Genomic DNA, 27,810 nt, shown 5'->3' with positions numbered 1-27,810 from the left:
TAGACGGTCACATCCTACTGCAACTCGTCAATATCCAGCGCATCGAAGTTCGAAGGTCGAGTGTAGGGGGTGTACCGAGGAGAAGGACGAGGGATCCGGGAACCAGCCGTCGTGATACGGGTGAACTCTTCGCGATTGTATCGACGCAGCGAGACAGCGCTAGCCTCTCCGATAACGACAGTAGGCTTTGCGACAGGCTGCTTGCCCTCACTCAACATCAACGCAGCATTCGCATCCTTGGGGCCCAGAGCAGCCGGTGCGAGGACGCCTTCCCACTTGGCCTCCAACTCTGGCCGCTGTTCAGGCTCCTGCTCCATTTTCTCGATGACCATGTCGCGGAGTCGATCTTCGAGGACTTCAAGATCCTGCTTGCTGGGCGATGGGTGTTTTTTGGTGCTGGGCTCAGGCTGATCGCGGAAGAGTCTCCAGCCGCCCGACAGCCTCAACTTTTTTGGAGTCGGGCTGGGAGCACTAGGGCCTCCCTCAGTGTCGTTGATGGACGCAAGATGGCGGTCGTCAGCCTTTGCATACCGCTTAGAGGGGCTCTCTCCGGAGGCTGCCTTCCGGTCGGGTCGACGCGGGGTTGAAGCACAGACGGGCTTCTCAGACAAGATTCCTTCAAGGTCGGCATCGAAGTCCTTCTCAGTATCGAAAGGGTTCAAAGAAGGAACCGGAGGGATACCAGTGGAGTCAAGGCTACTCTTGAGGCGATGCTCAAAAGGAGTGGGGGGACGATTTGCGACTTCAAACTCTCCCGAGAAGGGATCTTCTGGTGAATCGCTGCCGCCAACCGAGCTTTCATCATCAGCCACGGCCTTACGAACGATGCGATCTCCGACGATGCTCTGAACCTTGTGGCTATGCAGGTTGTTGCCTTCATTGAGACGAAGCTCGATTGAGCTGACGATAGATGTCTCTTCGAGTTCGACTTCCTCGAGGTGATAGTACGCCGCAGGGTTGGGCAGATCGCACGTGGTCAAACCGATGGGCGCTGAGATCTTGCCCCTGATCTTCGATTCTGGCGTTGCAGGCTTAGGCAGGATGGATTCGAACACGTGGCGAACCTTGGAGACAACCTTGTGTCGACGAAGCAAGGAAGTCTTTGATGGAGGAAGTTTGGGTTTCTCCGAACCAGGGGGCTTCAGGGTTTGAGTTGCAGCCAGCATTGCCCCGGTCTTGATATCGACAAATTCGGGGTCGATCAAGCCTGATCTAGGACCGTTCTCTGGACCAAGAACCTGAACGGGAACATCCTCGGTGTCAAGATCCTTTCGGACGGAAGCCTGGCCGCTGATTGCCTGGATGCGAGCAGCCTGTTCAGCGGCGGCCCGGGCGGCAAGAGCCTCGGCGACAGCAGTTCGTGAGAAATCCTCCCCGTCATTGCATCCGCCGTAGGAGAGTGGAACCGTTGTAGAGGGAGGCAGGCACAGAGGATGTCTGTTGCCGGGGTTAAGCATCGTGGTCTTGGAATGCGGGAAGTTAAGCATCGCAGGACGATTCTCGGGGTCGACGAAGCCATCGACGCTCTTCTCCTGCTTGCCACATTGACGTCGCAAGGACTTTGCAGGGATAGCCGGAGCAACCTCGTCAATCCCCGCAACTTGGGTGCCAGACTGGCAATGAACGGAAAAGTCCTCCGATGGAAGATTAACAATCCGGTACGTCGAGGGCGCTTTGGGTTGCACATCAGGAGAGATCATAGGTGCGATAGCCATCGGCTCAGTTCCACAAAGAAGAACAGATGGATGACTGCGCAAACCGTTGGGATGATGATAGATGGTGCTCTCCAGCAAGTCGTTGGCCAAGCGGTCGACAATTTGATCAGTGTTGCCGCCTGGATCAGGGTAACTGAAGGGATGGGCGGGACCGCTTCGATTCTCAGGCAGCGAAGGAGTGACGGGAGCTGTTCCAAGTGTCAGCTGGTACCGAACGAGACGAGAGAACTGTCACTTACTTTGAGTCTCCTTTCTCTCTTCCTTCTTGTTGCCCTTACCACGACGACGCGGCGCCAGATTGGCGAGAGTGCTCATGGATTTTTTCTTCATCGTACATGAGGCGTCTTTCGATTGGGAGAAAGGAGTGGATAGGACGTCGAACGTCCTAGGGAAAGAGAGATAATCAACGACAAAAACAATGAAGCGAATGTTGCTGAGGTTCTTGATGCTGCGAAGCCGGGCAGTGAGTGATTAGCCAACTTGAAAGATTTCTTCTCAAGTGCTCAATGCTGACGAACCAAAGTTGACGAATTCGAAGCGCTTCAGATGGCACTGATAGCAATCAGAGAACGGCCTCTGGGCAGCGCCTCGTCTGGATCTGACATACCTTGCAACGGGATTGAGGTTCTTTTCCTGAGATCTACTGTTGCCAAAGCCAGCAACAGGCGACCGAGTTGATTGTTGCGATTGCTTCGAGGAATTTGGGGAATCGTGGAAAGCGAACGTGGGGGACACGATGGTGAGGTGCAGAAAAGGAAAAAAAGAGGCGAGCGAACCGAAACCGCCCTTCCAACCGAACAGGTTTTTTCTTGGGAAGGTTCGGACGTTCCTCCTCTCAACACCAAGGCCACTGTCGTGGCTTCCTGTTTCGAGCCTCCGAGATAAGCCCTATGTTTCGTTCGGCGTTTAATTTGTTCCACAGGGGGATAAGAGCGGAGACTCGAGCGTGGTCCCCGGGTGACCAGTGACTTGCACTGGAAACCTCAGGTGACGATAAGTCGGTCTGCGGCATGGAGGGCGAGTCCAAGCCGCAATTTGAAAGAGCTCACGGAAGATAGGCTCAGTGGCTTTGTCTGGGTGTGAACCTGAGTGCCCCTGAAAGCCTCTGACTTGCACCATCCGCAGTTGTCATCTTTCAGTCTTGGGTTGAGGGGTGAGGCCCAACAAAGTCCTCATTCGAAAGGGGTTGCAGCATGTCGTCCAGAGAAACAGCAAAGAGACTCGAATAGCCTCGAAGCAATCTCAAAGATACCTTTGGGAGATCTCGATTGTATGTCATGTTGGTAAACATCATAGATCGTGGCTGTGGCGGAGACTTACCTCAAGACATGAGAACGCCATGGCTGATTATTGCGCTGAAGAAAAGCAGGAAACCGGGACTGCGCAGAGTCATTATCTAGCATTCTCGGCCCGAAATCACACACATATTTGGGTATCGGTAACTCTGTTTGGAGACACGGAGATGGCGCTTCGCATCAGGAAGAGCGTACCCATGGGATCAAGCAGAACCGTAAGACGATGGGGCGTAACATGGCTTGGGCAGATGGAGCACAACTTCACTGGGACATTGATGTGCTTCTTGGAGAATTGTTCACATTCTGGCAAAGAGACAATAAACATCGGGTTTGGACTTCGTAAGTGCTGGCTCAACATACTCTGACAGAAAGGGGATAACCATAAAGCATGTGCTATATTGCCTATCCCATTAACCCGTAGAAATTCGATAGGAAAGTTTTGTAAGGCGGTTCATGAGTAAAACAATCATCCGAAACAATCACATTTGGCAGGCAAAGAGAAAGTCCAAAGATGAACATTAAAACCAGCTTCGTCCGACCATCACCGGAGTGCACCGTGGCCGGCGACGGGGCCTGCGGGCAGCCGTTTTGACCGGTGAACGTTCTAGATGGGGCGAACTACGGGGACGGAAGCATAGGAGGGGCACCGGAGGAGAAGCGGGCCTGCAGCCAGCCGCAGCCAGCTGCGGAGATGCTCGGAGCATCTCGGTGTTGGGATCTGGATCCCTCGAGAAGAGGTTTGTGCCCAGCCCTTCGCCTTTTGCCGTTACATGGGCAGCGGGCCAGGGGAGGGAATTTTCTAACAGAGCATGTCTCGGAAAGGAGACAGCGGTTCGGAATAACAGTAGGTACGGATACAGATCGCTGCAAGCAAACAAACATGGAAGGCAAATACTTCGCCAGCCGAGGTTTCTGACCATCCCGATCATCTTAGTCAGCCCTCATGGATGCAGGAGAAAGTTGCTGACCGGCTTACGGGCACGACATACTCGGTTTCGCCGTTGGAACGCACGCGGACATCGGAAAATGCGAGAAGAGGGTCCCGTTTGAAGCGGAGACGCCGCCACCGGAGAGGGCCAATTGGAAAAGATTGGACCGTGATTGGTCTGTCAGCAGCTCCAATGCGCAATCTCATTGGTTCATTTCCAGGACGGCTTGGCGGGAAGGTTCCACGCTCAACTCCGTCTCCTGCCGAGTCCCAGCCGTGCCTGCCAAAGCGGGAAGGGAAAGCTGGTTCGTTTCAAATCCCGTCAACTTTCTGGCGCAGTGAACCCTTTTGACTTCCCTCCTGTGCCACCTCAACCGTCGTACTTCTCCCATCTTCAGCCCCAAACCTTCCGAGTCATCCCTTTCCAAAATAACGTCGTTCTCGTCGTCGTTAATCCCTCCCGCCGAATTGAACTCCTGACGACACCCGTCGGGCGAAAGAAAAGTCCTCAACCACCCCGAATCTCCTATTGCGACTCCCGCGACCCCTTTGCTTGTTCGCACTTCAACAACTGTTCGCCACTTCCTCACATCGACTCAACCTCTCATTCAATACTCGTAGCTGCAATACAATCCGACGACGCCGTAATCCAACATGTCTTTCTCCAGCCTTGTTCAGGATCTTACCATGAGGGAGTCCGGCGTCCCGCGCCGACCCCGCGGTCCTCAATCAGTCTCTACCATTGATGATGGCCGGTCGCAAGTTTCCCGTGCCATGTCTTATGCCAGCACAGCGGCGACAAGCGTCAGCATCTCTGGTGACATTTCCAGCCAGCTGCACGGCGGCTACTTCCACCCTCTTGCCCGCTCGTGGCAAGCCGAGAGACAGTTGACCAAGGTGAGTTCTGCGACTCAAGGCATAATCCAGTCATCGGTGAACCATTGCTGATTTGAACCCTCTTCAGTCAATGCTCATCTACCCCCTCTTCATTTCCGACCAAGACGACGAGGAGATCCTGATTCCCTCTTTGCCCGGCCAATACCGCCGAGGCATCAACAAAACAATGGCCTGGCTGGAGGTGCTTGTGCGCAAGGGTCTGCGCTCCGTGATGCTCTTCGGTGTGCCCGTGCGCCCGGGGACCAAGGACGCTCTTGGTACCGCCGCCGACGACCCAGAGGGACCCGTTATCAGAAGCATTCGCGCTATACGCCAGCGTTTCCCTCAGCTCTTCATCTGCGCCGATGTCTGCCTGTGCGAGTACACTTCCCACGGCCACTGCGGTATCCTGCGTGACGACGGCAGCTTGAACAATCAGCTGTCCGTTGACCGCATTTCCGACGTTGCCATTGCTTACGCGGTCGCTGGCGCACACTGCGTTGCTCCCTCAGACATGAACGACGGCCGGATCCGTGCCATCAAGCTGAAGTTGATCGAGGAGGGCATCGCTCACAAGACGGTGCTTATGTCATACTCGGCCAAGTTCTCGGGTTGCTTGTACGGTCCGTTCCGTGACGCCGCAGGCTCTGCCCCGTCATTCGGCGATCGTAAGTGCTACCAGCTGCCTCCGGGCGGCCGTGGCTTGGCCCGCCGCGCAATTGTCCGTGATATTGGCGAGGGTGCCGACATCATCATGGTTAAGCCCGCCAGCCAGTATCTCGACATTATCAGCGACGCAAAGGAGCTCGGTAAGGACATGCCTGTCGCCGCGTACCAGGTCAGTGGCGAATTCGCCATGATCCATGCGGCGGCCAAGTCTGGCGTTTTCGACTTGAAGGCGATGGCTTTCGAGTCGACTGAAGGTATCCTGAGAGCTGGTGCGACCATTGTCATCAGCTACTTCACCCCCGAGTTCCTCGACTGGCTCTCCACTTAAAAAATGACGGACGGTATGGCTTGATGATATAAAGGCAAGGTGTTCTGGGCGTATGTGACTGTTTTTTGCTATTGTTATCATGACGTAGGAGAAAGCGGCATGATGGATTCGGTGGTATAGGCTGGGATGTAACGGGTTCCGGCAGGCGTTGGTTTCGCATATTTGTACAAGACACACTCCCTTTATGGTTCAGTGTCAGACGTAGAGGATACCTAAAAAGCTAATGAGACGGCGGGTATAACGGGACGATGCGACGAGACGACGTTCGGGCTGTGGCTAACTACAGACTCGACGTGTTTGTGTCAGGCGGGTGGTTCTCTGTATTCCAAACTCAACAAAACACCACACGCAAGATGTATTATTACTAAGTATCGACATGGTTCAAGAAACACGGATTAACTCTTCTGTTTGTACAATTTTAGATCTCGCGTCCCGCGTCTGCAATGCTACGTTGATGTGTACTACTATTCATTACATCACATGAGGAAACGAGACGAGACGAGCTGAGACTCACGAGGGCGAGCCTCAGCGAGGTATTCGGGCTACGGAGCAGAATTAAGCGTAGTCAGTCAGCAAGGCGCGCCGCACAGAAGTCTTTTGTTCCGGGGGACGGGACTGGTTACTGGATCGTGCTAGTCTGGACAGTGGATTTGAGAATCAGAAGAAGTCTCACAGCCGAGAGCAACGTCGATCCAGGGACGCCTGTTCCCTTGGCCCCCTGGGTTTCTTGGGGGGCACTGGGGGGTATTGTCTATTGAAAGCCAGTGAGCCGAAAGTTGACTTGGTGGATGGTGGTCTGACTCGGCTTTCGGATGCTGATCGTCAGTCTGTTCTTGATTTTAATTGGGGACATGCTACGCAGTACTACCTAGAGGCTAAGGGGAGCCGAGAGAGAGAGAGAGAGAGAGAGACGGGATCCTAAAACAGAGGCCTGGGGTTTCTCCCCTTCTCGGTTGCGAAACCCGGCGGCTCGCTGTTACGGGTATGGGTATGCTGGAATAATGCTGTGCGGTCTTCTGTAGGTGTGGCTGACGGGCACATTGTTGATAGAGGAGGCCGAGGAACTGGAGTCAGGTCAACTCACTGAGCCTAAACTCCTAAAGGAAGAGGACTGATCGGATTGGGTATCCTAACCGTCAACACGACTGGATGGAAAATGAATTGGCAAATGACTGTTGATATGGATCGGAGATGGGAGACGGAGCACTTGCCCCAGACATCATACATGTCAAATTATTCCCGTCTGTATCAGTAGTCCAGTACGCAAATCCGCAGATAGCGGTTGAGGCAAAACTCACAACAGCAGCACATGGCAGTACCTGTGGCAAGTGTGGCAGGCACGGCAGGACGGACGGGCGGTGCGGTGCCTGCCATGCATTCTGCGTGACGGATTGCCAATCTGGAACAAAGCCAAGGGGTTGACTGCCGGGAAACAAGCTGTACCCCTGACGGGGGGAGGAGAAGACCAAGAGTACTTGCATTCCCACTGGAATCTTGAGGAGACGCATACCTTAGGTAAGGTAGGTACACGCGCTGGGCGCGCCACTGCCTCTCTCTCCTGCGTTCCTATCAAGTCTCGTCTAGTGTGCCAGTCCGACGACATGAGGCGCGCCGAGGTTGGAAGTTGGGAAGCTGGAGATTCATTGGAAGAGACGGGTACCTACATGACCGTGCCACACTGATACCTTAGCTAGGCGAATTGGCGAAGTGCGGTACCTGGCCCGCGACTCCAACTTCCAGACCTGCAAGTGTGCATGCCGTGCCATGCCGTCCGCGCCGCACCTGGACCGTCGCAGCGTCTCGAACACTCGAGCCTTGTGCCCCCGGTTTCCCGAGCGCGGTAGCGTGGATCCAAGCGCCGATCTCAACCTTGAAATTACTGCAAGTTTGCAACACCTTGAGACCACCGCCATCCATCCATAGTGCCCATAGCCAGTTACCCCGACGGACGCACAAAGTACCGAAAAACTGGACCACCTCCATTTGTTGGAGCCCATCGAATCGCCCTCTTTCGACCAATATGTGGCATTCCTCGATATTCCCTAGCCAAAAAATCTGTACCGGCATACTGTGTACTCCAGTCCGCTTACGACAGCTCTTTGCGAAAAAGTGGTACCGGGAAGCTTCTGATTCCTGATAAGTCATGCGCCGAGACCTGATATCGGTCCTGAGATGCCGTCTTTTGGCTTGATGGGCGGCCATGGCATTCTCTCGGCGGGAACAGAGAGTAACCCTACGAACGTTTCCATCTTATGATGTTCCCCTTTTGAGCCGCCCTCGAGGTTTTGAGTCCCGGTGATCCCCTTTTTCCCCATGGATCCTGAGACCCTTGCCAATGCTCATCCTCCTCTCCTTGGACCTTGGCCCCCCTCCCCCGGTCCGGTCGGTTCGGCGTCATGCCCAGACGAGCCGTTGAACCGTCATTCGTTCCACCCCGTTGAGAATATTCTGCAGAAAGGTGTCTAGGTGTGATGCGCCCGGCGGAAAGACTCAGGAAGGGAGGGAGGAAGGAGGGGCGGGAGATGATGGGCGGCGCACCACGGCGGACTGGGGGTTCCACTTGTTGGAGGAAAAAGAGGATATCCCATCCCTCTCTCTCTCCATGTCTCCATGAAAGGGGAATCGGGGGACTGGAGGCTTCTATTGGATCATTCCAAGGTTGGTTTGGATCCATTGGAGAAGAGCCGACGACGTTGCGAACTTTGAGAGGAGGACTGGATCCAATATTGATTGATTGACTCCGTAGGCCCTTTACGTACCCTGCGTGGCTTGCGTATCTCAGACACTGGGACGAGTGTGCAATATCCAGTCATGTTACGCACCATTCCAGAATCAATCCACCGGGTTGTTCTTCGTTGGACAGATACCGACTGTGTCTTGGATCCTCGTAGTTTTTTTTAGTTTTTTTTTTTTTTTTCGTGATTTTATTTTTACTTTGGTTGTTCTCACTCAGATTGCTAGGCAGGTTTTTGTGTATGCATCCCTAGTAAATGGCCAGCTGAAGTAAGTGCGCATTGCAAAGTCAACAAACAGATTAGATCTGCCGATGCTGCATTCCCAGCATTGTCTTGCTTCGTCTCGCTTCATTCAAATGATATTCCCGGGGCTCGTAGGCTCATCGTTTATCGTTTTGTTTCCCCTTTATTCTTGTGAGCAGTCCTTGCTTATTTTGGTCTACCGGCCGCCCGCCCATCTCTTGGAGTCTATCCCACTTTCTTTGGACGTGCTTCGATATTTCATATAAGTGTGAAACCACGCGGCCCCGTTTCCATCTCCCGCCCCAAGTTGCCCCAGTCTCCGCGACTGGACCCAATGTTTCTTGAAAGCGATAACTTTACTTGCAAGTTTCCAAGCCATCTATCTATCTGCAGACTGGCATATGGGAAGGCAACGCTACCAAGTGCTCCCAAACCTAGGTACCCGTTGCAAAGAAGAACGTTGTACCTGCCGTTTCTAGCCTCGTCGAATTAACAATCTGAATTGGATTGGAATAGAGGCTATTTTGTTTCTTCCCGAATTCCCTCCCACCCCTTCCCAATTTTACTCTCCGTCTCATCGTTGGGTACCTTAGTTTAGACACACATACTCGGTACTCATACTCGGTACTCTGTTCTCTCTATCAGCCAACTTCGCCTCGGTCATTCTTCGTACGTTGTCACGAGCGGCTTACTTCCATCGTTTCATCCCTTCTTTTGCATGTAGCTCATTGGACCATTCGGCGACCGTGCTCATCATTCGAATCTGCTCACCTACCACACTCACACACACCACGCACCGCGTCGAGAGGAAATCCGATCATCAGAGAAGCAGAAAAAGTCTGAGGTTGTTGGTGCACAGTCAGCGGCGCTCCTGACTTGCTTGACATCTGCGCCTCGGCTGGGTCCTTTCCACATCCTTCGTTTGGTTCGAACCCACGAGCCTCTGACTTTTTTTCCCTCTCTTGCCCGCGGTGGTGGTGTTGACTTGTGACTTGGTGTTGCCTTCCCTTCCCATCCATCAAACCAAAATTACAGTTTATTAGTCCCGTCATTCTTGCCTTTCCCGTGTCAGACAAGACAAGACAGGAACGAACAGACTGAAAGTGGGCAGGTGCCTTCCTTTCCATTCCCTCGTCCCTTCCTCGATGGTCCCAAGAGCCCTCTAAACTCAACATCAAGAAAGGAAAGAGTTTCTTGGGTGTATCCCACCTTCTACCTTTTCTTTTGTCTCTCTTGCCGTCCGAGGCGAAAACACCAAACACACAAACACAAGATAAACGTAACCTTCCGTTACGGACACCAAGAAACACATGGAAGACTGAACAGGAACAGAGGTAACACGAGGCTTTTGAATGCACCTTCTCTACCTATTTACGAACACCTTTGTACTCTGCACACTGCACTCTGCACCTGCCTGGTCTTTTCCCATGGTGCATCCCTTCCCAAACCCGTCATAGCTGCCACACTTGAACCTTTTCCCACTCTTGCACAACCCTGAAACAGGCCCCCATCTACCCACACCACTGACGCTCTCTCCCAACTCTGCTCGCCTCGAAAGTCACCTCTTTCTCAACTTCTGAGGTCACAGCCGCCTGGCATCAACCCCACATTGGCACATCCTACGGATACCAACCCGTCCTGCTCCTCTTATTGCCAGACCGGGAACCTCGAATCGTTTATGCGCTGAGCTTTCCAACGTGTCGTTCTCACCTCAGCCCAGCCGGACCCTTTTCTTTTCCGTTTTGACCTGTTTACTCTCATTCTTTCACGGTTACCAATCTCTTTCTTTCCCTCTGTTGTTCCTGTACCCATTCTCCACATTCCCTCTTCTCAAGGGCCCACGCCTTTGCTACGTCGCGGAGGTATCCCAGGTCTTGGATCCCCTTCCCCCCCAAAGATCCTGCTTAAGCCCAGGTCCCATCAACAAGGTCAAGGTCAAGGTCACGGGCTCGTTGACGAGACGAGACAAGACACACGCCCAGCCGCATCCAGCAGCACCCAGCAACACCCACGCTTCCCAGCCAGCCTGAGCCAGCGGCGGTACCTCCTCCTCGGGAAACATCCTTTCTCACAGGCCCTGTCTGTTCTGTGTCTGCTCCCAATTACATTTACCTGCCCTTGCCGACCGTCACTCTCCTTTCGCCCCTCTCTTCTGCAGATCCAGATCGTCTGAATAACAAGGGCCTTCCGGATCAAAACCGCCTCATCCCCTCTTCCACCTTCCCCTTCCTCTCCTACTTGATTCCTTCTGGCCCTGTCCTGTTCAAGCCGTGCTTGCTTGATACTGTACCTCCTACCTGCCTGCCTTCCGGCCACGAGAGCCTCCCTTATACCCACCCAACCAACACCAAAATCCACCCGCTCGCCGGTTGCATTGCAGGACAATGAACGGATACGCTGCTTCAAAAGTGTCCCTTTCACACGAGGAGGGTATGGGACTCCTAGACGAGAAGACGTTGTCCGACGTCGAGAGCGAGAGCGGTAGGGCCGACCTCGAAGTCCGTTTTGCGATACCACGATGGTCGACCGTCGCCCGGGGTGTAGTTGGCTACACGCGGGCCATACCATGGAGGGTTACCGTCATCCGCGGCCTCATCTTCCTGCTACCCAGCTTCATCCAGAGCCGATTCACCAGAGAACGAGGCCGAACCGACAAGCTGTTTCCGACATCACATCTCGACGGCATGAGAGGCTTAGCAGCGCTTTTCGTCTTCTTCTGCCACTACTTTTACCAAGCCTTCATCATTGCCGAAGGCTGGGGCTCATCAGAAAAGAACTACCACATTCTCAAGATGCCCTTCTTCCGACTCTTTTACCAAGGTCCGCCAGCGGTCTGCCTGTTCTTTGTCATTTCCGGCTACGCTCTTTCCATGAAGCCGATCAAGCTTGCTAGGGCCGGAAACATGGAGGAATTCTCCGTGACGACGACGTCTTTGATATTCCGTCGATTCATCAGATTGTACATGCCGACTGCCATCTCGACCTTTTGCATCATGCTCCTGCTTCAGTTTGGAGTATACGAATGGACTAGAGACTTTGCCATTGATCGGGCTTTCCACAAGAACGTTATGGAGCCTCACCCAAAGCCGCTGGACACCTTCTCGGAGCAGTTTTACGACTGGGTCTGGAGCATGTTCAACTTTGTCCACGTGTTTGGCTGGGAGCGCTTTGGTGGCAGCACATGTAAGTGGTTTTGGAGGATTTGTGTGTTGAGGTTTGCTAATACTATTCTTAGCATATGATGTGCACCTGTGGACAATTCCGGTGGAGTTCCGCTGTTCCATGTACCTGTTCATCACCCTGATCGGCTTGGCTCGCGTACGGTCCGGACTCCGCCTCCTCTTCCTCTCGGGAATCATCGCTTTCACGTACCGAAACAACCGTTGGGAGCTGCTGCTGTTCTACTTTGGCATGATGCTGGCGGAATACGATCAGATCATGGGCAACAACACGCCTGTGCCGCAGCCCTCGGTCCTTCCTTCAAATAGCACCGCCGCTCCCCAAGGGAGCCGACTTAAGGGCTTCTTCTGGGCAATGCTCAGCATTCTTGCCATCTACTTCATGTGTCAGCCTGACATCAACTACGAAATCACTCCTGGTTGGGTTTGGCTCTGCACGTTCATTCCCAAGTGGTGGACGGAGGAAGGATACAGATTCTGGCAGTCTATCGGAGCTGTCATTTTCGTTCTTTGCGTCGGCCACTCTCCTAGATGGAAGAGCTTCTTCAACCTCGCTCCCATCCAGTATCTCGGCAAGATCAGCTACGCACTTTACCTCATGCACGGACCAGTCATGCACACCGTTGGCTACATGATTGAGAGACGTGCGTACGCCATCACCGGCCTCGAGGGCTGGTGGTACAATGCCGGATTCGTTCTGGGATCTTTCGGCTGCATTCCTGCGGTCATTTGGGCCGCCGATGTTTTCTGGCGCTTGTTTGATATCCCGACAGTGCGATTTGCAAAGTGGTTTGAGACAAAGTGTCTCGTGAAGCAGGAATAGAGCAGATTGGGGGCAAATGCTTGCGCGTCACGGCCGATATTGCGTCTCGACAAAAACGCTCACACACACAATGAGCTGGGTCTCGAAAGTCGTTATGGAAATCGACTAATAATAGCATGACACGGCGTTTTATATCACACGGCATTATTACTTTATACCTGGCGTAGGGTTTTTTTTTATGGGGATGGGGGCTTTATCAAAGTTTTGGGGCAATTATAGATGGCATCGAGACAGAATGCACCTCTCAGGACCAACATGATGGACTGAACAAAGTACAGGATATGTACACGGTGGGAGACGGATGAAGACGTAGCGAATCAAGTAGAAACGGCCAAACACGCCGAAATACTCCATGGGTATCAATTTGATTCGACTTTCTTTTCCATGCCGTCATGTGTCTCACATTTCTTTTGATTTTAATCTCCGCAAGCTTGTTGTTGTAGGTGCATGTGTTCGCCATCCTCTCCTCAAGTAGATCGATTCGAAATGTTTCCAAACAACGCCATACCCAGTCCCCCTAACTAACCAATCATGCTCCTCTTGCGGCCCCTCATCCTCACGTCCTCGAGCTTCTTGAGCGTCACGGGCGCCTGCTTGTACGAGTCGCGGTAGGCGTCGAGGACGTCCTGGAAGTAGGCCTCCGCGCGCGGGTGGGTGCTGCCGAAGGCGCGCTCGAGGACGTAGAGGTCGACGGCGCGGTCCTCGTCCGAGGTGCTTTGGCTCGCGAGGCCAAAGTCGATGATGAAGACTCGGCCGTCGAGGGGGTCGTTGTTGTTCTCGTTTGCGTCTGACGATTTCGGGGGGCGGAGCATCATGTTTGACGTTGTTAGGTCGCCGTGGACGATGCCGATTTTGTGCATTTGGCCTATTGCTGTGCCCATTCTGCGCATGAGGTTTTTGATGCCTGTCGGGTCCTTTTTGGGTGCTGGTGGTGCTGGTGCTGGTGCTGTCGCGTCTGAACCCCCCGTCTCTCCTTCTGGTGTTTCTTCTCCTTCTTCTGGTATCGCTGCTGTTGTCCTCCTCTCCCCGAGCCACTCGTTAATCCTCACCCTCACCGGCGCGCCGGGGATCCACTCGAGCATCAGCCAACCCGCCACCTCGTCGAGGGCGTAGAGCGCGGGGACGGGACAACCCTCGCGGCGGCATTTTGCGAGGACGCGGGCTTCGGCGAGGATGCGGGAGCGGGTTAGGCGGGCGTCGAGGGTCGGGTGGCGGTAGGGTTTGGGCGGGCGGTATTTGAGGGCTGCCGGGCGGTTGGGGGAGAGGTGGGTTGTGTGGTAGAGGCGGGCTTCTGCGCCTTGGGTTATTAGGGTTGGCGGGGTTGAGGTTTGGTGGGTTAGGAGGGGGGGAAGGGGGAATGCGCCCGCGCCCTCTGGTGGTGGTATTGTCGTCATTGTGTGATGTGTGTTGGGAGGATTATCGGGATGGCGGGTGGTGTTCCAATTGTTTTTCGGCAGTTTGCTGTGTTCCTTTCTGTCCTCTTTGTTTTTTTCCCCCTCTTGTTCTTTTATTGATTCGATACAGGGTTCATATGAAGTTGTGGTAGTGCGTGTCGCGAGTCGCAGGTGGAAGGGGTGTCTGGGTTTGGTTTTTTTGGTCGTTTGGGAATATCTTCAAAAATGAGAAAGTTCGATCTGAGGGGGGGAGGTGGGTGGAGGGGTAAAGGTAGATTCGTTTGGTGGGGGCTCGGTTCTCTGTGGCTTGACCGCCTGTGGCCTCGGGATTCTGCCGCTTCTGCACTGTGGGGGTTTCGGGCGCTAAACGTTAGCGGGCGTGTGTCGTCGAGGCCCGCCGCGCCCGGCGAGCTTCTTTGTTTCTCCTGGCGCTTGGGGCCGTCACTCCGTCGTCGGGAAGGGGGTGTTCTTGACCGGGCGGGCCGGGCCTGAGGAACTCCGCTTTGGATTCTTGACTTTTTTCTGTCCGATCATTTATTTATTTTCTCGAAACTTGATAGCGACAGGCGTCGTTCAACCTCATCCCTCGACTTTGATCACTCTTCTCCTCTTCAGTCGAGTTTCGTGTTCCTCTTGCGGAGGAAGAAGTCGAAGCACATTTGACTTGGTTCGTTAGTCTTTGACTGGCTCCAGGAGGGGCGCCTATACGACTCTCCTTGATGCTGGTGTCCAGACTTTTGGGGGCCTCTCATGCTGGTTTCTCTTAACAATCGCATTGTCCATTCGCGTGGCGATTGATTGCAAATAGGAGCACGCAGGTACTGTTCACACTAGAAAGCAGCCTGCGAGGGGGGTTCACAAAGTGGGAGAATACCTTCACATCCACCGCGATCTCTCTCTCTCTCTCCCTTGCAGCAAAAATACTGGCCGAGTTCTTACGCTCTGGAAGAGTCTCCCTGGAATCCACCATCCTCGCGAATCTTGGAGAAGCTAGCCGCTAGGTATACCTATGTTCTGCGTCGCCACGAGGGACAGGGGATGCCGGCCCGTGGATGGTGGTGGTGGTGGTGATGGTCTCCCGATATGCAACCCAGCGGCCCAGCAAGAACGAACCAACGAAGATGGGATAGCGAGAACAGGCTGACCAATCATTTCCCATGACGGATTACGAGGAATCCTTTCGGCTCGCGATCGAGAGGGGCAAGTGAGTTAGTTTGGCGCTCCGTTTCTGCATTTTCGAGTCGAGTACCGAACGAAGTACTCGTGAGGAAACCGAGTGGTTTCGTTTCACGCCTTTCACCGAAAGAGAGGCTGGATGTTCTAGTTGAACAATCCTCCTCTTTATGGGTTTTCATTCTGAAATTAGGTTGCGTGAGTGCAAGATGGAATAGATAGGAAACACAAGGAACTTTGGATTACCCCCGAGCCGAGGAAATGGGGTTTCTGCTTACATGTTCCTCTATTTCCCATGATGGGTGTATGCTACTTTACCCTGCATCTAGGCGCATGCTGCAGCAGGAAGCAGCAGGAGCAGCAGCAGCAGCCTTTTCTGTGCGCTGCCATCTTACCTACATTAATCACTGTCATCTTTTCCCCCTCCACTCTTCAAATTGTTTGCTTACCATTGTTTCTGTGTCCCTTGCTTTTTTCTCGTCTTTTCCCTTTCAGCCGCGGTTTGCCTCGCTGTTGTTACACACACACACACGATCCCCCCATCCTCCGAGGCTTCCACCACCACCACCACCAAAGGGCAGGCTGGCGGGAAAGTTTCTCATCTTCTCCTTCGCAAAAGCCTCGTGAATTGAGAGCAATGTTTTCCTAATTGAACTCGGCATTTCAATCGGCGTTGCTCTTTCTTGTCCCGATCAAAAGTTGCCGTTCTTGGGGGATGGGATAGCAGCAGACAAGATGAAGCTCCTCGCGATTCTCACGCTGGCCGCTGCCGCCGCCGCCGCCGCCACCGGCACAAATGCGGCCTTCAGACAGAGATACGCCGCGGTCGACATGTCGCCAGCCGTCGGGGGCGCCGGTATCGTTCCGCGCTTCTTCATCGACGCACCGCGGCTCGCTGTCCGCGACGGCGGTATATGTAACCCGAACTTTCATTCCTGTAAGTACGAAACTCCTTCAAGTGTTATCATTATCCTCACTCGACGTCCCCCCTTGACTTCGGATTCACCTTATATTACCCCCAAATAGTGTCTACATACTAGAAGCATGAGGAAGAAGAAGGGAGTAGTCTCACTCATCACCAAGAGCATCAAACTAAAAACGCCCAAACAGGCGTCGACATAGGCCACCCAGAAACCTGCTGCGCAAACACAAACTACTGCTACGTGAAACCCGACAACTCACCATGGTGCTGCCCCCTCGGCTCCCTCTGCGACTCAAACTGCCCCGCGACAGCCTACCAATGCCCAACAACGATAACCGTAACCGCCACCGTCTCGCGGACCACGAGCGCCGCCTCCGCCCTCCTGACAACCTCCCTCTCGACATCCTCAGCCTGCTGCGGCCGCACCTGTCCCTCCCCCTCCGCCTTCCGCTGCGAATCCCAGTTCGGCGGCGGCTGCTGCTCCTACGGCCAGACCTGCGTCTCCGGCGGCCGCTGCATAAGCACGGTCTCCGCTTCCGTAACATCATCTGCCACGGGGGGACTGAAGCCCGCTGACCCGCAGTGTACGGCCACCACGCAGCACGCGTGCGACGACACGGCGGCGGGGTGCTGCGATAACCTCATGCACTGCACCGTCGTCAGCGGGACGGCCGGGTGCGCGGCGGGGAACCCGACGGCGACGGGGGATGTGGGGTATACCACCGTCCCCGAAGGCGGCAGCGGAGGGGGAGGGTTGTCGGCTGGAGCGAAGGCGGGCATCGGGGTTGGCGTTGCTGTTGTGGGGTGTGCTCTCGCCGGCGCGCTCGCGTGGTTTTGTTTCGTGAGGAGGCGGCGGAGGGGGACTGTTACCGGGACGGCGACGATGTCTGAGCGTAGCGGCGGCGGCGGGCGGAGCAGAGGAACGGGGGCAGGAAGGGGAGGGGTCTCTGGCGTCGGGAGCGAGAGGCCTAGTCGCGGGGTACGGGCTTTATCGGACGTCACGTCCGGGTCCCGACCGAACGGGCCCAGTCGCGGCGCGACGCAGGATTACTTTGGTCCGGATGCCGTTGCGGGGCCGTATACCGAGACAGACGAGACCGGGTTGTCTCCGGGCAGTGGTTCGGGAGCCGGAGCCGGAGCCGGAGGGGGAAGGGCGGGGACGCCTGGTCGAGGACGGGGCGTGCCGCTCCAAGCGCATTCGCCCAATGACGTTGTCGCGCCCGTGGAGATTGGGGACTCCGGGGGTGAGAAGAGAGGCTACTGCTACGGTTACGGTCACGGCCACGGGTACGGCCACAGCGTGACTTCCGTGCCGGAGGAAGGGCGTGAAGGGGGCCCGAGGGAGATGCAGACGCCCGGGTCCGAGGAGGAGACGACGCAGGGGCGGTACGAGTTGTACGGGTCCGAGATGGCTTCGCCCGTGTCCGTTGGGGCGCCGCCCTCGTCGGTTGTGCCGACGCCGTCGATGATGACGCCGAGGAGTATCGCGAGCGTGAGCATGTTTGATCGGTCACCGGGTCCCGCTCCCTCCGACAGGGAGAGGGAGAGATAGGAGGACTTGGGATGGACAGACAGAGCAAGGTGTGTTGTTCAAAGTGAGGCGTCTTCTATAATCAGTCTCGAGTCTTTCTGAGACGACCCCCATGAATCGGAGTATAAACGATAATCAACGATAATGATACACAGCTTGATAAACGATCAAAAAGACATGCGCGCGTTTCTTTCTCTTCTTCCTCATGCTTCTACGATACTCAAGGGGACGCAACTTGACAATACGTATTATGCGATTCTGATAGAGGGAAACTTTTGGAATGAGCAACTCCCCTTCCTTGGCCACAAACGAGAAAAATGGTAAAGAAAACTCCTCGCCTACGTTTCCATGAATGATGACGCCCAAAATGTGTGAAACCTCTGTAATCGTACCCTCCACGAGAACGCCAAACAAGATCAACCATGCAACTGACGGAGACACTAGAGCTCGCGAACAAGAGTACAACTCCTTAGAATGATGCGTACCCGAAAACACCAAATACCAGACATGAGCAGTTTCGCTTGTCGAGGAAAGCTAGCACACGACACCACCAAAGGGCGTGCACGTCCGCAGGTCCCTGACGAGATCCTCGACATTGCTCAGGTGGCGGCCTAGCAGCTCCTGCTTCTCCTCGGTCGTCATGGTGTCGGCAGATTCGCTACCGGCGCGGCTCCGGCCGTGGCCTGAGTCGGTGGAGGCGGGCGTGGAGGCCGCGCTGCCAAAGGCGCCGGCGAGCTTGCTTGGGCTGCGCTGGTGGATGGCCGGTACAGAAGCGCGGACGTCGGCGCGGGGGATGGAGGGAACCTCGGGCATGAGGTAAAAGTAGAGGAACTCGACGAGCTTGAGCTTGACCTCGCGGGCGGTGGAGCGGGATTTGAAGAGGGAGGTGACGGTGAGGAGGCCATCGAGGGCCTCAAAGGTTCGGGTGTTTGTCGGGGTGTCAATGAGGGCGGTGACGAGAGTGAGGAGGGTGGCGGACTGGATCGCGGGACAGTTTACGGGTTCGAGGAGGTCGAGGAGGAGCTGTTGCGAGATTGGAATTAGTGCTCTGCTTTGGACAATGACGGTGGAAGAGTCAAAGACAACGTACGTTCATGTTCTGCTCCCGTGAGAAGAGGGCCTTGCTGGGCGGGTGCAGCAATAAGACGCCCTGGATCAGATCCAACGAGCTGAGGATGAGGAGGTCATTCTGTCCGTCGGTGCCCTTGCCCATCAGGCGGTCGAGAGTGTTGATGAGGCGCAGGGCAACGTTCCACTCGAATCCTTCTTGCAGCTTGAAGAATTCGCGGAAGGCCGGGTCATCTGACAAGTCTGCCAGAGACTTTCCACCGTTGTGGGACGCATCATCGTCCGTTGTGGGAGACCTCGATTTGGCTGGTGCTGAAAGGCAGATTTGGGCGAGGAGACCCTCGACTTGGCGCAGACCCTTGCGGATCTTGGGGCCGTCGTAGGAAGAGAGGCCGTCGAAGGCGAGGCTGAGGAGGTTCTCCATTGCGTATTATGTTGCGAATGAGCTCTTGTAGCAGGCGGTGACTTTGTGGCCTGATTGGAGGACGTGGGTATCGGGCGTAATTTGGTAAAGACAAAAGAGACGACGCGATGCGATTCTCGGTGATGCGACTTGAGGATGGTTTGGTGGCTATGGAATGCTGTTGTATCGGATGGAAGGATAGAGACAGAAGTCGAGTCTGGAAAGCAGCAGCAGCAGCACCGTCGGATATTGTTAATACAGAAAAAGAGAAGAAGAAAGGCTGGCGAGGACAAGTCCTCTAGGGATCTGGAGAAGGGCGGCGTATGGCAATTGCGCGACAATCGTATCGAGGGAGGTGGAAAAGGCAAAAAATAAAAAGATGTTCAATGGCGAGGGCGCATGCGCAGGTGGTCATTCATGAGAGCGACTACCCGGTAGCGTCCAGATACAACAGACGGTGGAAAGCGACGATGTTGGTGGACAATGCGGGTTGTTTGTGTTGCGTTGGACGATTACTGCCCCGGCAACCGGGTCGATCCAGCATGTTGGGATGGGGATGTAGCGCTGCCGAAAGGGGAAATTCTGTGTCTGATTGGCCAGGTTGATGACCGTTTCTTAGCTAAGCGGGTCAATTAGGGGGGGCCCATCAGGGACATCAGGGAGCCATTGGGCTGCGTTTGGCGCATTTTTGGCTCTTTGGGTGGCATTGTGGGGGGCACGGGCCGGCAAACTAAGCATCTTGGGTTTTCCCTTCTTGCATGAGCTCCCTTTTCTTTCCCTGGTCCTCCATGCATGGGAACTCGGAGAGAACGAGCAGGGTTCAAGGCTGTGGAAGTTCAGAGATACACAGTAGTATGGGACATAAGCGAGGCTTTGACATCGACCCTGATCTGTGACCCCGAAGTGCGGTGTGCCGCCTGCCTTGGCTACTGCAGAGAGGCGGCGTCGAATGGCACAAGTTTACGGTAAACTTCTCTGCCGGCCCTGTCACAGCCGATGCGGGTGCTTAAGACCGGCACTTAACGCTGATGAAACCTGAAGACGCGAGGGGATGGCACATCCAAGTGTCTAGAGTTGCTCCGACTCGGAGCGAGCTGCCTCTCTGCTGCTGCCCTGTTGCTATCACTTCTTCTTAAGCCGGTCTATCACACGGCAACAACCTAGGTCTCACGAGTCACAGTAGCTAGTCTGGCAGGATGAAGCACATGGTCAAGGGGTGACAGAGTGACGGGCGACAAGCACGCAGATCAGGAGGATTCTGGGTGACATCCGAGCACTTAGTGTCTACGCAGTACTCCGTACTTAAGGTACTACTACGTATGTGTGTATCCGTACTCCGTGATGTGTTAGTGGCCCGCTCTCGTCCTCTTCTAGAAGCCCGTTTCCCCAATACTCCCTAAGAAATAGTAGTTCCACGTTGGCTCGAGGTGGGTGGTGTCCGTGTCTCCTCCGTGCTCCGGCCGATTCTTAAGACGGAGACTTCGCACGAACCTCTCTCTTTTCGAGCACCCACCCGGTTTGCTCTTCTTCCTTTTCCTTTCTCCGCTCCAATTCCATCCGTTCGACATCAATCAGGCGGGAGAGCAACGACTCAGGTAGACGAGTCATCACTACACCGAGATATCCGGTCCCTTGTCTTCACTCTGCTGTTCCTCCCACCGCTTATTCTCCGGCCACCCACCCGGATCAAAGTCCGCGGCCGCCCTTTTGGAGCTCGGCATCGACGGAGTCCCGACCCCCCAAGGAACAGCCGCGAATTTGGATGACGTCTTCCTTCCTTCGGCCTCAACATAAGCCCGACTGCCTTCCGCCTTATCTCCCCACCATCAATCGGTAAGAGCTCCAGCAAACGATCTGAGCTCTGCCCTGGGCAATTGAGGCCCCATCAGCACCTTCCACAGCTGCCATCGTTGCCCCTGTTGCTGCTCCTGCTGCATGTTCAAGGTGCGCAAACTGCTTTCCATTGACATGTGATTGTCCATCTGCAACTTCACTTTGCCTTGTTGCTTTCCTCCCATACTTTCTTCTCCATGATTGCCCACTGCAGGCCTGTCTAGGACTTTTCAGGTACCCGCCACAACCATCCGTCTTCGTTCCCACCAAGGACTTTCCAAGCAAGGTTCAGTGACCTAGCTTGGCCTTTCATCCTCTTTGCTAGGTATTCCGGCCTGCGCACCATCCTTGCCTACGCCTATTCCCTTGCAGCAATGGGTGGAGAAAAGGCCCTATTCACAAGAAAGTCATGACGGTCTACATCTCGTTTTGTTCCCCGCCAAAAAGACAGCACATGCACATAGTCTACGGACCAATACAGACACGGGCAGAAAAGCACTCGCATATGCAGCAATCAACTGCCTGCCGCAATGCCGCTCCTATCCAATCCACCACCACACCATTTCACAACCTACCTTACCTCACAGAGTTATGCCTCACCCCCGGGCAGAATCTCACCTTGGCTGAGCAAGTGGTGACGTTTACACGGGCTTACAGCAACGGCGCCAGCTGACCGATTCTACCGCAACCCACCAGCCAGAGCTCCACAACGCCGCATCCCCAGCCCACGCGAGCTCTGTTGAGCTTGAGCCAACACCTGGAGCTCCCGCAGCTGTAGCTTCTGCAGCTGGTGCTGGTGCTGGTGCTGGTGGTGAGACCTTAACCGGGTCCTCCCTACCAGACTTCCATAAGAAGCCACGCTTCTTCCCCTGGCAGCCGGTCCCTTGGAGAAGACTCCCTTTCGCGATGGTGCCTAATAACCCGTCGGCGACCTCGTCGTCCTCTCCTCCTTCAAACAAAGCAGCCGACAAATCTTCAAACCCTACGAATACAAATACCGCCAACACCCCCTCTTCCTCGTTTCCCCATTCCCCGCCAAACGTTATCCCCTCGCGCAAATCCTCCATCGGCCACCACTCCGCCGCCGCCGCCGCTCCCGTCTCCCTCTCCGCCCACGCGGCCGCGCCCATGCCCGCGACCTCCAAAGGGCCCCTCCGTACCGTTCCCGAGACCGACTGGCTCTCCCGCGCCAACTACCACACCAATACCAATAACGGTCACGGCCAAACCCACGCCCACAAGCACTCGCTCTCACATTCTTCTCACCGGTCTCGCCGCCCTTCCCTGGGGACCAACCAAGCTACCTCCTTCACTCTCACGATGCAGCCTCCCCCGCCCCCGGACCCCTCGCGCTACGCGACCTCTGACCTCAACTTCACCCGCAAGACCTGGCCCGAGGAGAAGGACAAGGTCATCACCGGCCCCTTTGACTACCTCTTTGCCCACCCGGGTAAGGACTTCCGCGCCCAGCTCATCCAGGCCTTTAACGTCTGGCTCGAGGTGCCCCAGGCCAGCATCGATGTCATTACAAACGTCGTCGGTATGCTGCACACGGCCTCCCTCCTCATCGACGACGTGGAAGATTCGTCCTCCCTCCGCCGCGGCCTCCCCGTCGCCCACAACATCTTTGGCGTAGCGCAGACCATCAACTCGGCAAACTACATTTACTTCTGCGCCCTCCAGGAGCTCCAGCGCCTCAAGAACCCAAAGACAATCTCCATCTTTGCTGAAGAGCTCGTCCACCTTCACCGCGGCCAGGGCATGGACCTCTTCTGGCGCGACACCCTCACCTGCCCGACGGAGGAGGATTACCTCGAAATGGTCGGCAACAAGACGGGCGGCCTCTTCCGACTGGGCATCAAGCTCATGCAGGCCGAGTCCCGCAGCCTGACGGACTGCTCCGAGCTCGTCAACCTCATGGGCCTCATCTTCCAGATCCGCGACGACTACATGAACCTCTCGTCCAAGGAGTACTCGGACAATAAAGGAATGTGCGAGGACCTGACCGAGGGCAAGTTCAGTTTCCCCATCATCCACAGCATCCGCTCCGACCCGTCCAACCTGCAGCTCATCAACATCCTCGGGCAGAAGACAAACGACGTCGAGGTCAAGCGCTTCGCCGTCGCGCGCATGGAGAGCACGGGGAGCTTCGAGTATACCAAGCAGGTCGTCGGCGTGCTCATTGACCGCGCGCGCAAGATTGCGGATGATATCGACGAGGGCCGCGGGCTGACCAAGGGCGTGCACAAGATTCTCGACAAGATGGTCCTCGCCGATAAGAATACGACTTCATGATTTGATGACGGATGGCTTTTGGTTCTTTTTTCTATTTCTCTCTGGAGGCGGGAGACTGCTTCCCAAAAAACAATGGGATGGGCAATTTCATCTCAGGGACACTTGGATGGATGGGACGAGGTCAGGCAGTTGGACGGATGGAAATACCTAATCCGAAAGATGGAACGATGGGGACATTTCTTCTAGCTTTTCTCATGGTGTTGGTTGGGGTTTGGTGACACCTTTTTTTTAACCGGCTGGCATGCCGGATAGGGCTGCATTTAGACTCGGTCTGAGAGACGGCAGATAGGAGAGAAGCAACGGGAGAGAAGATTCAACAACTATCCACACATGAGTATGTCCGTTGCAGGTGATGACCCGGGACGGCGAGAGACACTCGTATAGTAACTTCACTAGGATAGCGACTTCGGAACCGCAAAAAAACGTCTCGACAACTGCTGTGATGGGTTGACCGGTACTCCATCAAGAACACTCGAGCTACGAGCGGGACACATCTGATCTAGTGTACAGTCTCAAATCTAGAGAGGACCTCATGTCCACATTTATATCGGAGGGTCACGTTGGAGGCGACTGCCCATTAAATATCACGTCGTTATCATTACCGTACTATACAATCCATTCATCTAACCCCCTCAAGCAGTACTCATCGTAGCCCGCCTCTTGACAAGCCTAACCCACCTCCGCCGCCTCCACTCCCCCCTCTTCCCCGTCCCGTCCTCCCCTTCCTCCCATCCCGAAAGCGGCGCGCTAGGAACTCTCGCCTTCCCCTTCCCCATCGTTGTCGGCGACGAGTCCACCGGGCCCCCGAAGCCGCCGCCAGCAGCACTATTCTCATCAAACATGTCATAAACCCACCTCTCCCCCTCCGTCTCGACCTCGACGCCCGTAATGATGCGTTCCTCCACCCACTCCCTGCTCCACAGGTCCAGCGCCCACTTCTTCTCGGACCAAACCCACCCGTCAGGCGGTAACACGTCCTCGAAGAAGCGCGTGCCACGGGGCCGATCGCCGGCGATGCGGGGCTGGGAGAGCGGGTCGTAGGGGGAGGGTGAGAAGAGCCAGGGCTCCCACTCATCGTGGGACGCGCGCTGGAGCTCGAAAATCTCGACCTCGCGCGTCTCGGGCGCCGAGTCGAGGATGATATCGCCCGCGATCCAGGCGTCCACGCTGGAGCGGGCTTGGGCCTCGTGGGGCGCGACGTGGGTGTCGTGGGTGTGCGTCAGCAGAGGGGCGATGGCCGGGTGGCCCGAGAGGATGGCGGCCCAGCCTGCGAGGAGGGCGATGAGGCGCCAGGGGAGGAGGGAGGCGAAGGTGGTCATGAGGACCGTGGTGAGGGTGAGGGCGAGGAAGAGGGCCGAAGAGAGGGCCTCGTTGGAGAAGTTTGTGATGGGGAGGACGGTGGCGACAACGCCGTCGTGGGCGACGCAGAAGTCGTCCATTGAGTTTTGAAGGTCGCGCATGTTGCGGAAGAAGTCCTTGCTAAGCTCCTTGACGGGCTTCACAGTCCGGGCGGGGGCGAGGGGCGGACCTTTTGGGGAGTAGCCGACTGATTGCTCCGAGGATAGGGTGCCGGAGGGCGGAGCCGGGTGGCGGGCGAGGAAGGAAGGGATGAAGACGGCGAGGAGGAAGCCGGCGAGGGGCACGACGGTTAAGAGGTACGGGTCCAGACAGACAAATGTGTAGACGGCGAGGAGGGATAGGGTGTGTGTTGGGCGGCGCCAGCTGAGGAGGCGGACGACGCGGGCCTGGAACTTGAAGACGACGCCGATGCGGGCGTTGAAGCGACGGAAATTGTTGGACATTGTGGTGATGTTGAAGTTGGGCCGCTCGGAAAAGGTGCTCGTCTTGTCCGGGGAGAAGCCCGGGGCGAGGGGATCGTCGCCGCCGCTTGTGAGGCCATCAGAGCTCTCGGGGATGACCTGTTGGAGGAGCCTGGGTGAAGCGGTTCAGTTAGCGTCAGTTTCTTTCTCAAGAAGATAGAGTTGTGGCTATGAGAAAGTAGGCTTCACCTCTCGACTAGACGATCTTGAATGCTCGTCTTCTTGCTGAGGTTATTCGCGATGCGCGAGCGCAGGCCGGAGGGAGACTTCTTGGACGGGGTGCCCTCGCTGACGTCGGAATCGTGAGGCCACTCGTCAACCACTACAGTCGGAGGTGGCTGCGCATGGGGCTGATGATCCGAGGCATCGTCGCGAGATATGAAGAGGTCGGCCGTATACTCGTCCATGGTTCGTACCTTCTGCGCAGGGTGTGTGGTGGTAGTTGTAGCAGAGGATGCGCCGGCGGTTGTTTCGTTTGATGGTGGGTTGATGGTCGTTGAAGGGAGGTCACGTCATCGTTTAGCGGACAGCCGCCTGGCAGTGTGGGTGCGCGTGCAGTTCGCTGCAAAAGCAAGGGGATGATGAGACGGGTGGTAACGCGATCTGTGTTTGTCTTCTGCGTAGATAGCTCAGATGCGCTTGAGCTAAGTTTGTCCAAAATGTCCGGAAGCTGTGAAGCTGTGTGAGACGTTGAGGTTACGATGTGGATCGGTGCATGGGGAATGTCATTGGAGCTGCCCGGCTGGACCGGCGGAAGCTCCCCTCAAGCTGCAAGCCTCCACTGCATGTGATTTGGGCCGCAGCATGGGGAACTGGGTCCGATGCCAGCAGGCCGCAGACCGCAATCCACAGAGCCCGTGGCAGCCATCACATGCTCCAGTAAGCTTCTGCCACACAGCAAATGTCATCCATGGCCCCCATCCCTTCCCTACCACTTACCCGTATCAGAACGCACATTGGAAATGGCCTCGTCTTGCAGGAACAGTAAACCCACTGGAGCTTGACCACATTGTCTACGATCCAGCGGCAACGAGCTTAGTTGTTGGTGTGCGTCTCTGCCTGTACGGCCACGCCTCCCGCACCCGTTCCTCCAAACCCGTCTGGCTGATTGCCCATGGAAAGGGGAGACCCAAGAGCCACAGGGACGGATATTGGTTAGCTATGGCTGATCAATAAGAAGTCGGAATATCCACGAGATCTGGATAGACGGTGAGGAAGTTGTCTGAGGAAAGTGGAATGTTGGATCGGCCCATTCATAGAGAGACATTTGTCTCCGTGCCGTCTGTCTACACAACAGAAAGCAAATAGTCACAGAGTACCTAGGCACACGATGGCGATGGATGAGTCTAAGTTCGAATTATTCCGGCCGGCTGTTTCAGCTCTTGAAGCCAGGAAGTAACTCTCCCGTTGATAGAGGTTGCCAGTGGTGCAAGCCTCCTCGTGCGAAACTTTGGCTGTTCTCAGTGTCAACTGATCTAACATTTGGTCAACTTAATAAGATCCCCTGACGTTGGATGAAATATTTGAATCAGTAACTTGGGACTGAAGGCGATGGATTGCCGGCCAAGAAGGAGCCTCCATGAAACGGGAATATGGGAGATTAGACCATGACTGTGGCCGTCTGCGTTGGTCAGTGCTTCTAGAATCATCAGCCCATGAGTGTATTTGCAGCTGTAACAAAGGAGAGGAAGAAAGGATGAGTTGTGGACGCCGCTCGGAAGCCCGAAGAACGGAAAACGGGACGGACGGAATGGGGCAGAGAAGGCAATTGGCAACCCAGATGCCAGAGTGTATACCAGAGAGAAAAGGAGGCATGCATCCCTTGATCAGCTCGGACCCTGTCTTGTTTCTGCCATCGCATGCCAGTCCAAGTTATCCAGGGCAAGGTTGACCTGCCCTGTGGCAAGCTTGAGCTCTAAGACTATCGGCGGCGCGGTGACCAGCGTACCGTACTCTGCTCGTCTGCCCGTAATAACCGTACTTCTGTACACGCTATCTGTGTACACGAGGGGCGGGATGATTGATCCTTAACTGTCGGGCGTTAGGCGCAGAAGCTGGGGACTCGACGCAGCCCGGGCTCGGGGCTGAAATGGAGCCAGAGGGTTAGTGTTTCCTTTGACTTAGAGGCAGCACCTAGGGTAGATCAATGATCGGGTAGTGAGTCGTAATAAGAGCTGGAGAGCTTGTCAAGACTCAGGGGTTCTTCCCGAGAGCTTCAACTGTAGTCTTGAAAAGCCACTTTCAGGCTTCGATAATGGACATCGGCCTAGCGGGCTGCTTCGAGGCTTGATAATGCTCCGTCGACGGTTGGCCGACTCGATCGAACCTTATTCTATAGCTCAGGTGAGGCGATTCACTTATGAGTTGGGTTTGGATCGCCGATTGGTTCTGCTCGCTCTAGTCACCAAACCTCTCAAAGTCCACATGAGATGACTTGTTGCTGACGGAATCACCAAAGACGAATTGGTTTGTGAATGTCAGTGCCCTGTAGATCCCAAATTTGATGGCTCGCATTACAGACGGAGGGAGTTCGAAACAGAGATCTGCTGGGCCCCTGTTCTGCGACACGATGAGGCAGGC

General features: G+C 55.4%; 10 protein-coding genes across 10 annotated transcripts; 5 read left to right on the top strand and 5 right to left on the bottom strand.

Annotated features, from left to right (window-relative positions):
• Nucleotides 1-14: 14 nt before the first annotated feature.
• On the bottom strand, nucleotides 15-2,030 carry CTAM01_04107 (uncharacterized protein; the record flags this gene model as incomplete). Its single annotated transcript, XM_060520137.1, has 2 exons — nucleotides 15-1,903; nucleotides 1,955-2,030. 2 exons carry the CDS (start codon nucleotides 2,028-2,030, stop codon nucleotides 15-17), a joined length of 1,965 nt encoding a protein of 654 aa, XP_060385558.1.
• Nucleotides 2,031-3,528: 1,498 nt separating this feature from the next.
• Nucleotides 3,529-3,939, bottom strand: CTAM01_04106 (uncharacterized protein; the record flags this gene model as incomplete). The annotated part of the gene is made up of 1 exon (XM_060520136.1): nucleotides 3,529-3,939. One exon carries the CDS (start codon nucleotides 3,937-3,939, stop codon nucleotides 3,529-3,531), a length of 411 nt encoding a protein of 136 aa, XP_060385557.1.
• A 653-nt stretch (nucleotides 3,940-4,592) lies between these two features.
• Nucleotides 4,593-5,811, top strand: CTAM01_04105 (delta-aminolevulinic acid dehydratase; the record flags this gene model as incomplete). Its single annotated transcript, XM_060520135.1, has 2 exons — nucleotides 4,593-4,835; nucleotides 4,903-5,811. 2 exons carry the CDS (start codon nucleotides 4,593-4,595, stop codon nucleotides 5,809-5,811), a joined length of 1,152 nt encoding a protein of 383 aa, XP_060385556.1.
• Nucleotides 5,812-11,173: 5,362 nt separating this feature from the next.
• CTAM01_04104 (acyltransferase) lies at nucleotides 11,174-12,791 on the top strand (the record flags this gene model as incomplete). Its single annotated transcript, XM_060520134.1, has 2 exons — nucleotides 11,174-11,972; nucleotides 12,025-12,791. 2 exons carry the CDS (start codon nucleotides 11,174-11,176, stop codon nucleotides 12,789-12,791), a joined length of 1,566 nt encoding a protein of 521 aa, XP_060385555.1.
• A 521-nt stretch (nucleotides 12,792-13,312) lies between these two features.
• CTAM01_04103 (serine/threonine-protein kinase BUD32) lies at nucleotides 13,313-14,185 on the bottom strand (the record flags this gene model as incomplete). The annotated part of the gene is made up of 1 exon (XM_060520133.1): nucleotides 13,313-14,185. The coding sequence occupies one exon, from the start codon at nucleotides 14,183-14,185 to the stop codon at nucleotides 13,313-13,315; it is 873 nt and encodes a 290-aa protein (XP_060385554.1).
• A 1,908-nt stretch (nucleotides 14,186-16,093) lies between these two features.
• CTAM01_04102 (uncharacterized protein) lies at nucleotides 16,094-17,832 on the top strand (the record flags this gene model as incomplete). Its single annotated transcript, XM_060520132.1, has 2 exons — nucleotides 16,094-16,295; nucleotides 16,469-17,832. The coding sequence occupies 2 exons, from the start codon at nucleotides 16,094-16,096 to the stop codon at nucleotides 17,830-17,832; spliced, it is 1,566 nt and encodes a 521-aa protein (XP_060385553.1).
• Nucleotides 17,833-18,345: 513 nt separating this feature from the next.
• CTAM01_04101 (cell division control protein 14) lies at nucleotides 18,346-19,303 on the bottom strand (the record flags this gene model as incomplete). The annotated part of the gene is made up of 2 exons (XM_060520131.1): nucleotides 18,346-18,834; nucleotides 18,902-19,303. The coding sequence occupies 2 exons, from the start codon at nucleotides 19,301-19,303 to the stop codon at nucleotides 18,346-18,348; spliced, it is 891 nt and encodes a 296-aa protein (XP_060385552.1).
• A 2,221-nt stretch (nucleotides 19,304-21,524) lies between these two features.
• Nucleotides 21,525-23,410, top strand: CTAM01_04100 (polyprenyl synthetase; the record flags this gene model as incomplete). Its single annotated transcript, XM_060520130.1, has 2 exons — nucleotides 21,525-21,530; nucleotides 21,773-23,410. The coding sequence occupies 2 exons, from the start codon at nucleotides 21,525-21,527 to the stop codon at nucleotides 23,408-23,410; spliced, it is 1,644 nt and encodes a 547-aa protein (XP_060385551.1).
• Nucleotides 23,411-24,042: 632 nt separating this feature from the next.
• CTAM01_04099 (integral peroxisomal membrane peroxin) lies at nucleotides 24,043-25,637 on the bottom strand (the record flags this gene model as incomplete). The annotated part of the gene is made up of 2 exons (XM_060520129.1): nucleotides 24,043-25,342; nucleotides 25,420-25,637. The coding sequence occupies 2 exons, from the start codon at nucleotides 25,635-25,637 to the stop codon at nucleotides 24,043-24,045; spliced, it is 1,518 nt and encodes a 505-aa protein (XP_060385550.1).
• A 1,172-nt stretch (nucleotides 25,638-26,809) lies between these two features.
• CTAM01_04098 (uncharacterized protein) lies at nucleotides 26,810-27,121 on the top strand (the record flags this gene model as incomplete). The annotated part of the gene is made up of 1 exon (XM_060520128.1): nucleotides 26,810-27,121. The coding sequence occupies one exon, from the start codon at nucleotides 26,810-26,812 to the stop codon at nucleotides 27,119-27,121; it is 312 nt and encodes a 103-aa protein (XP_060385549.1).
• Between the last annotated feature and the right edge of the window lie 689 nt (nucleotides 27,122-27,810).

This window comes from Colletotrichum tamarilloi, assembly GCF_030869305.1.
Source record: "Colletotrichum tamarilloi strain Tom-12 chromosome Unknown Scaffold_9.1, whole genome shotgun sequence".
Classification (NCBI taxonomy): domain Eukaryota; kingdom Fungi; phylum Ascomycota; class Sordariomycetes; order Glomerellales; family Glomerellaceae; genus Colletotrichum; species Colletotrichum tamarilloi.
Note: the sequence above shows the minus strand (reverse complement) of the source record. Positions and strands in the feature narration are given on the sequence as shown.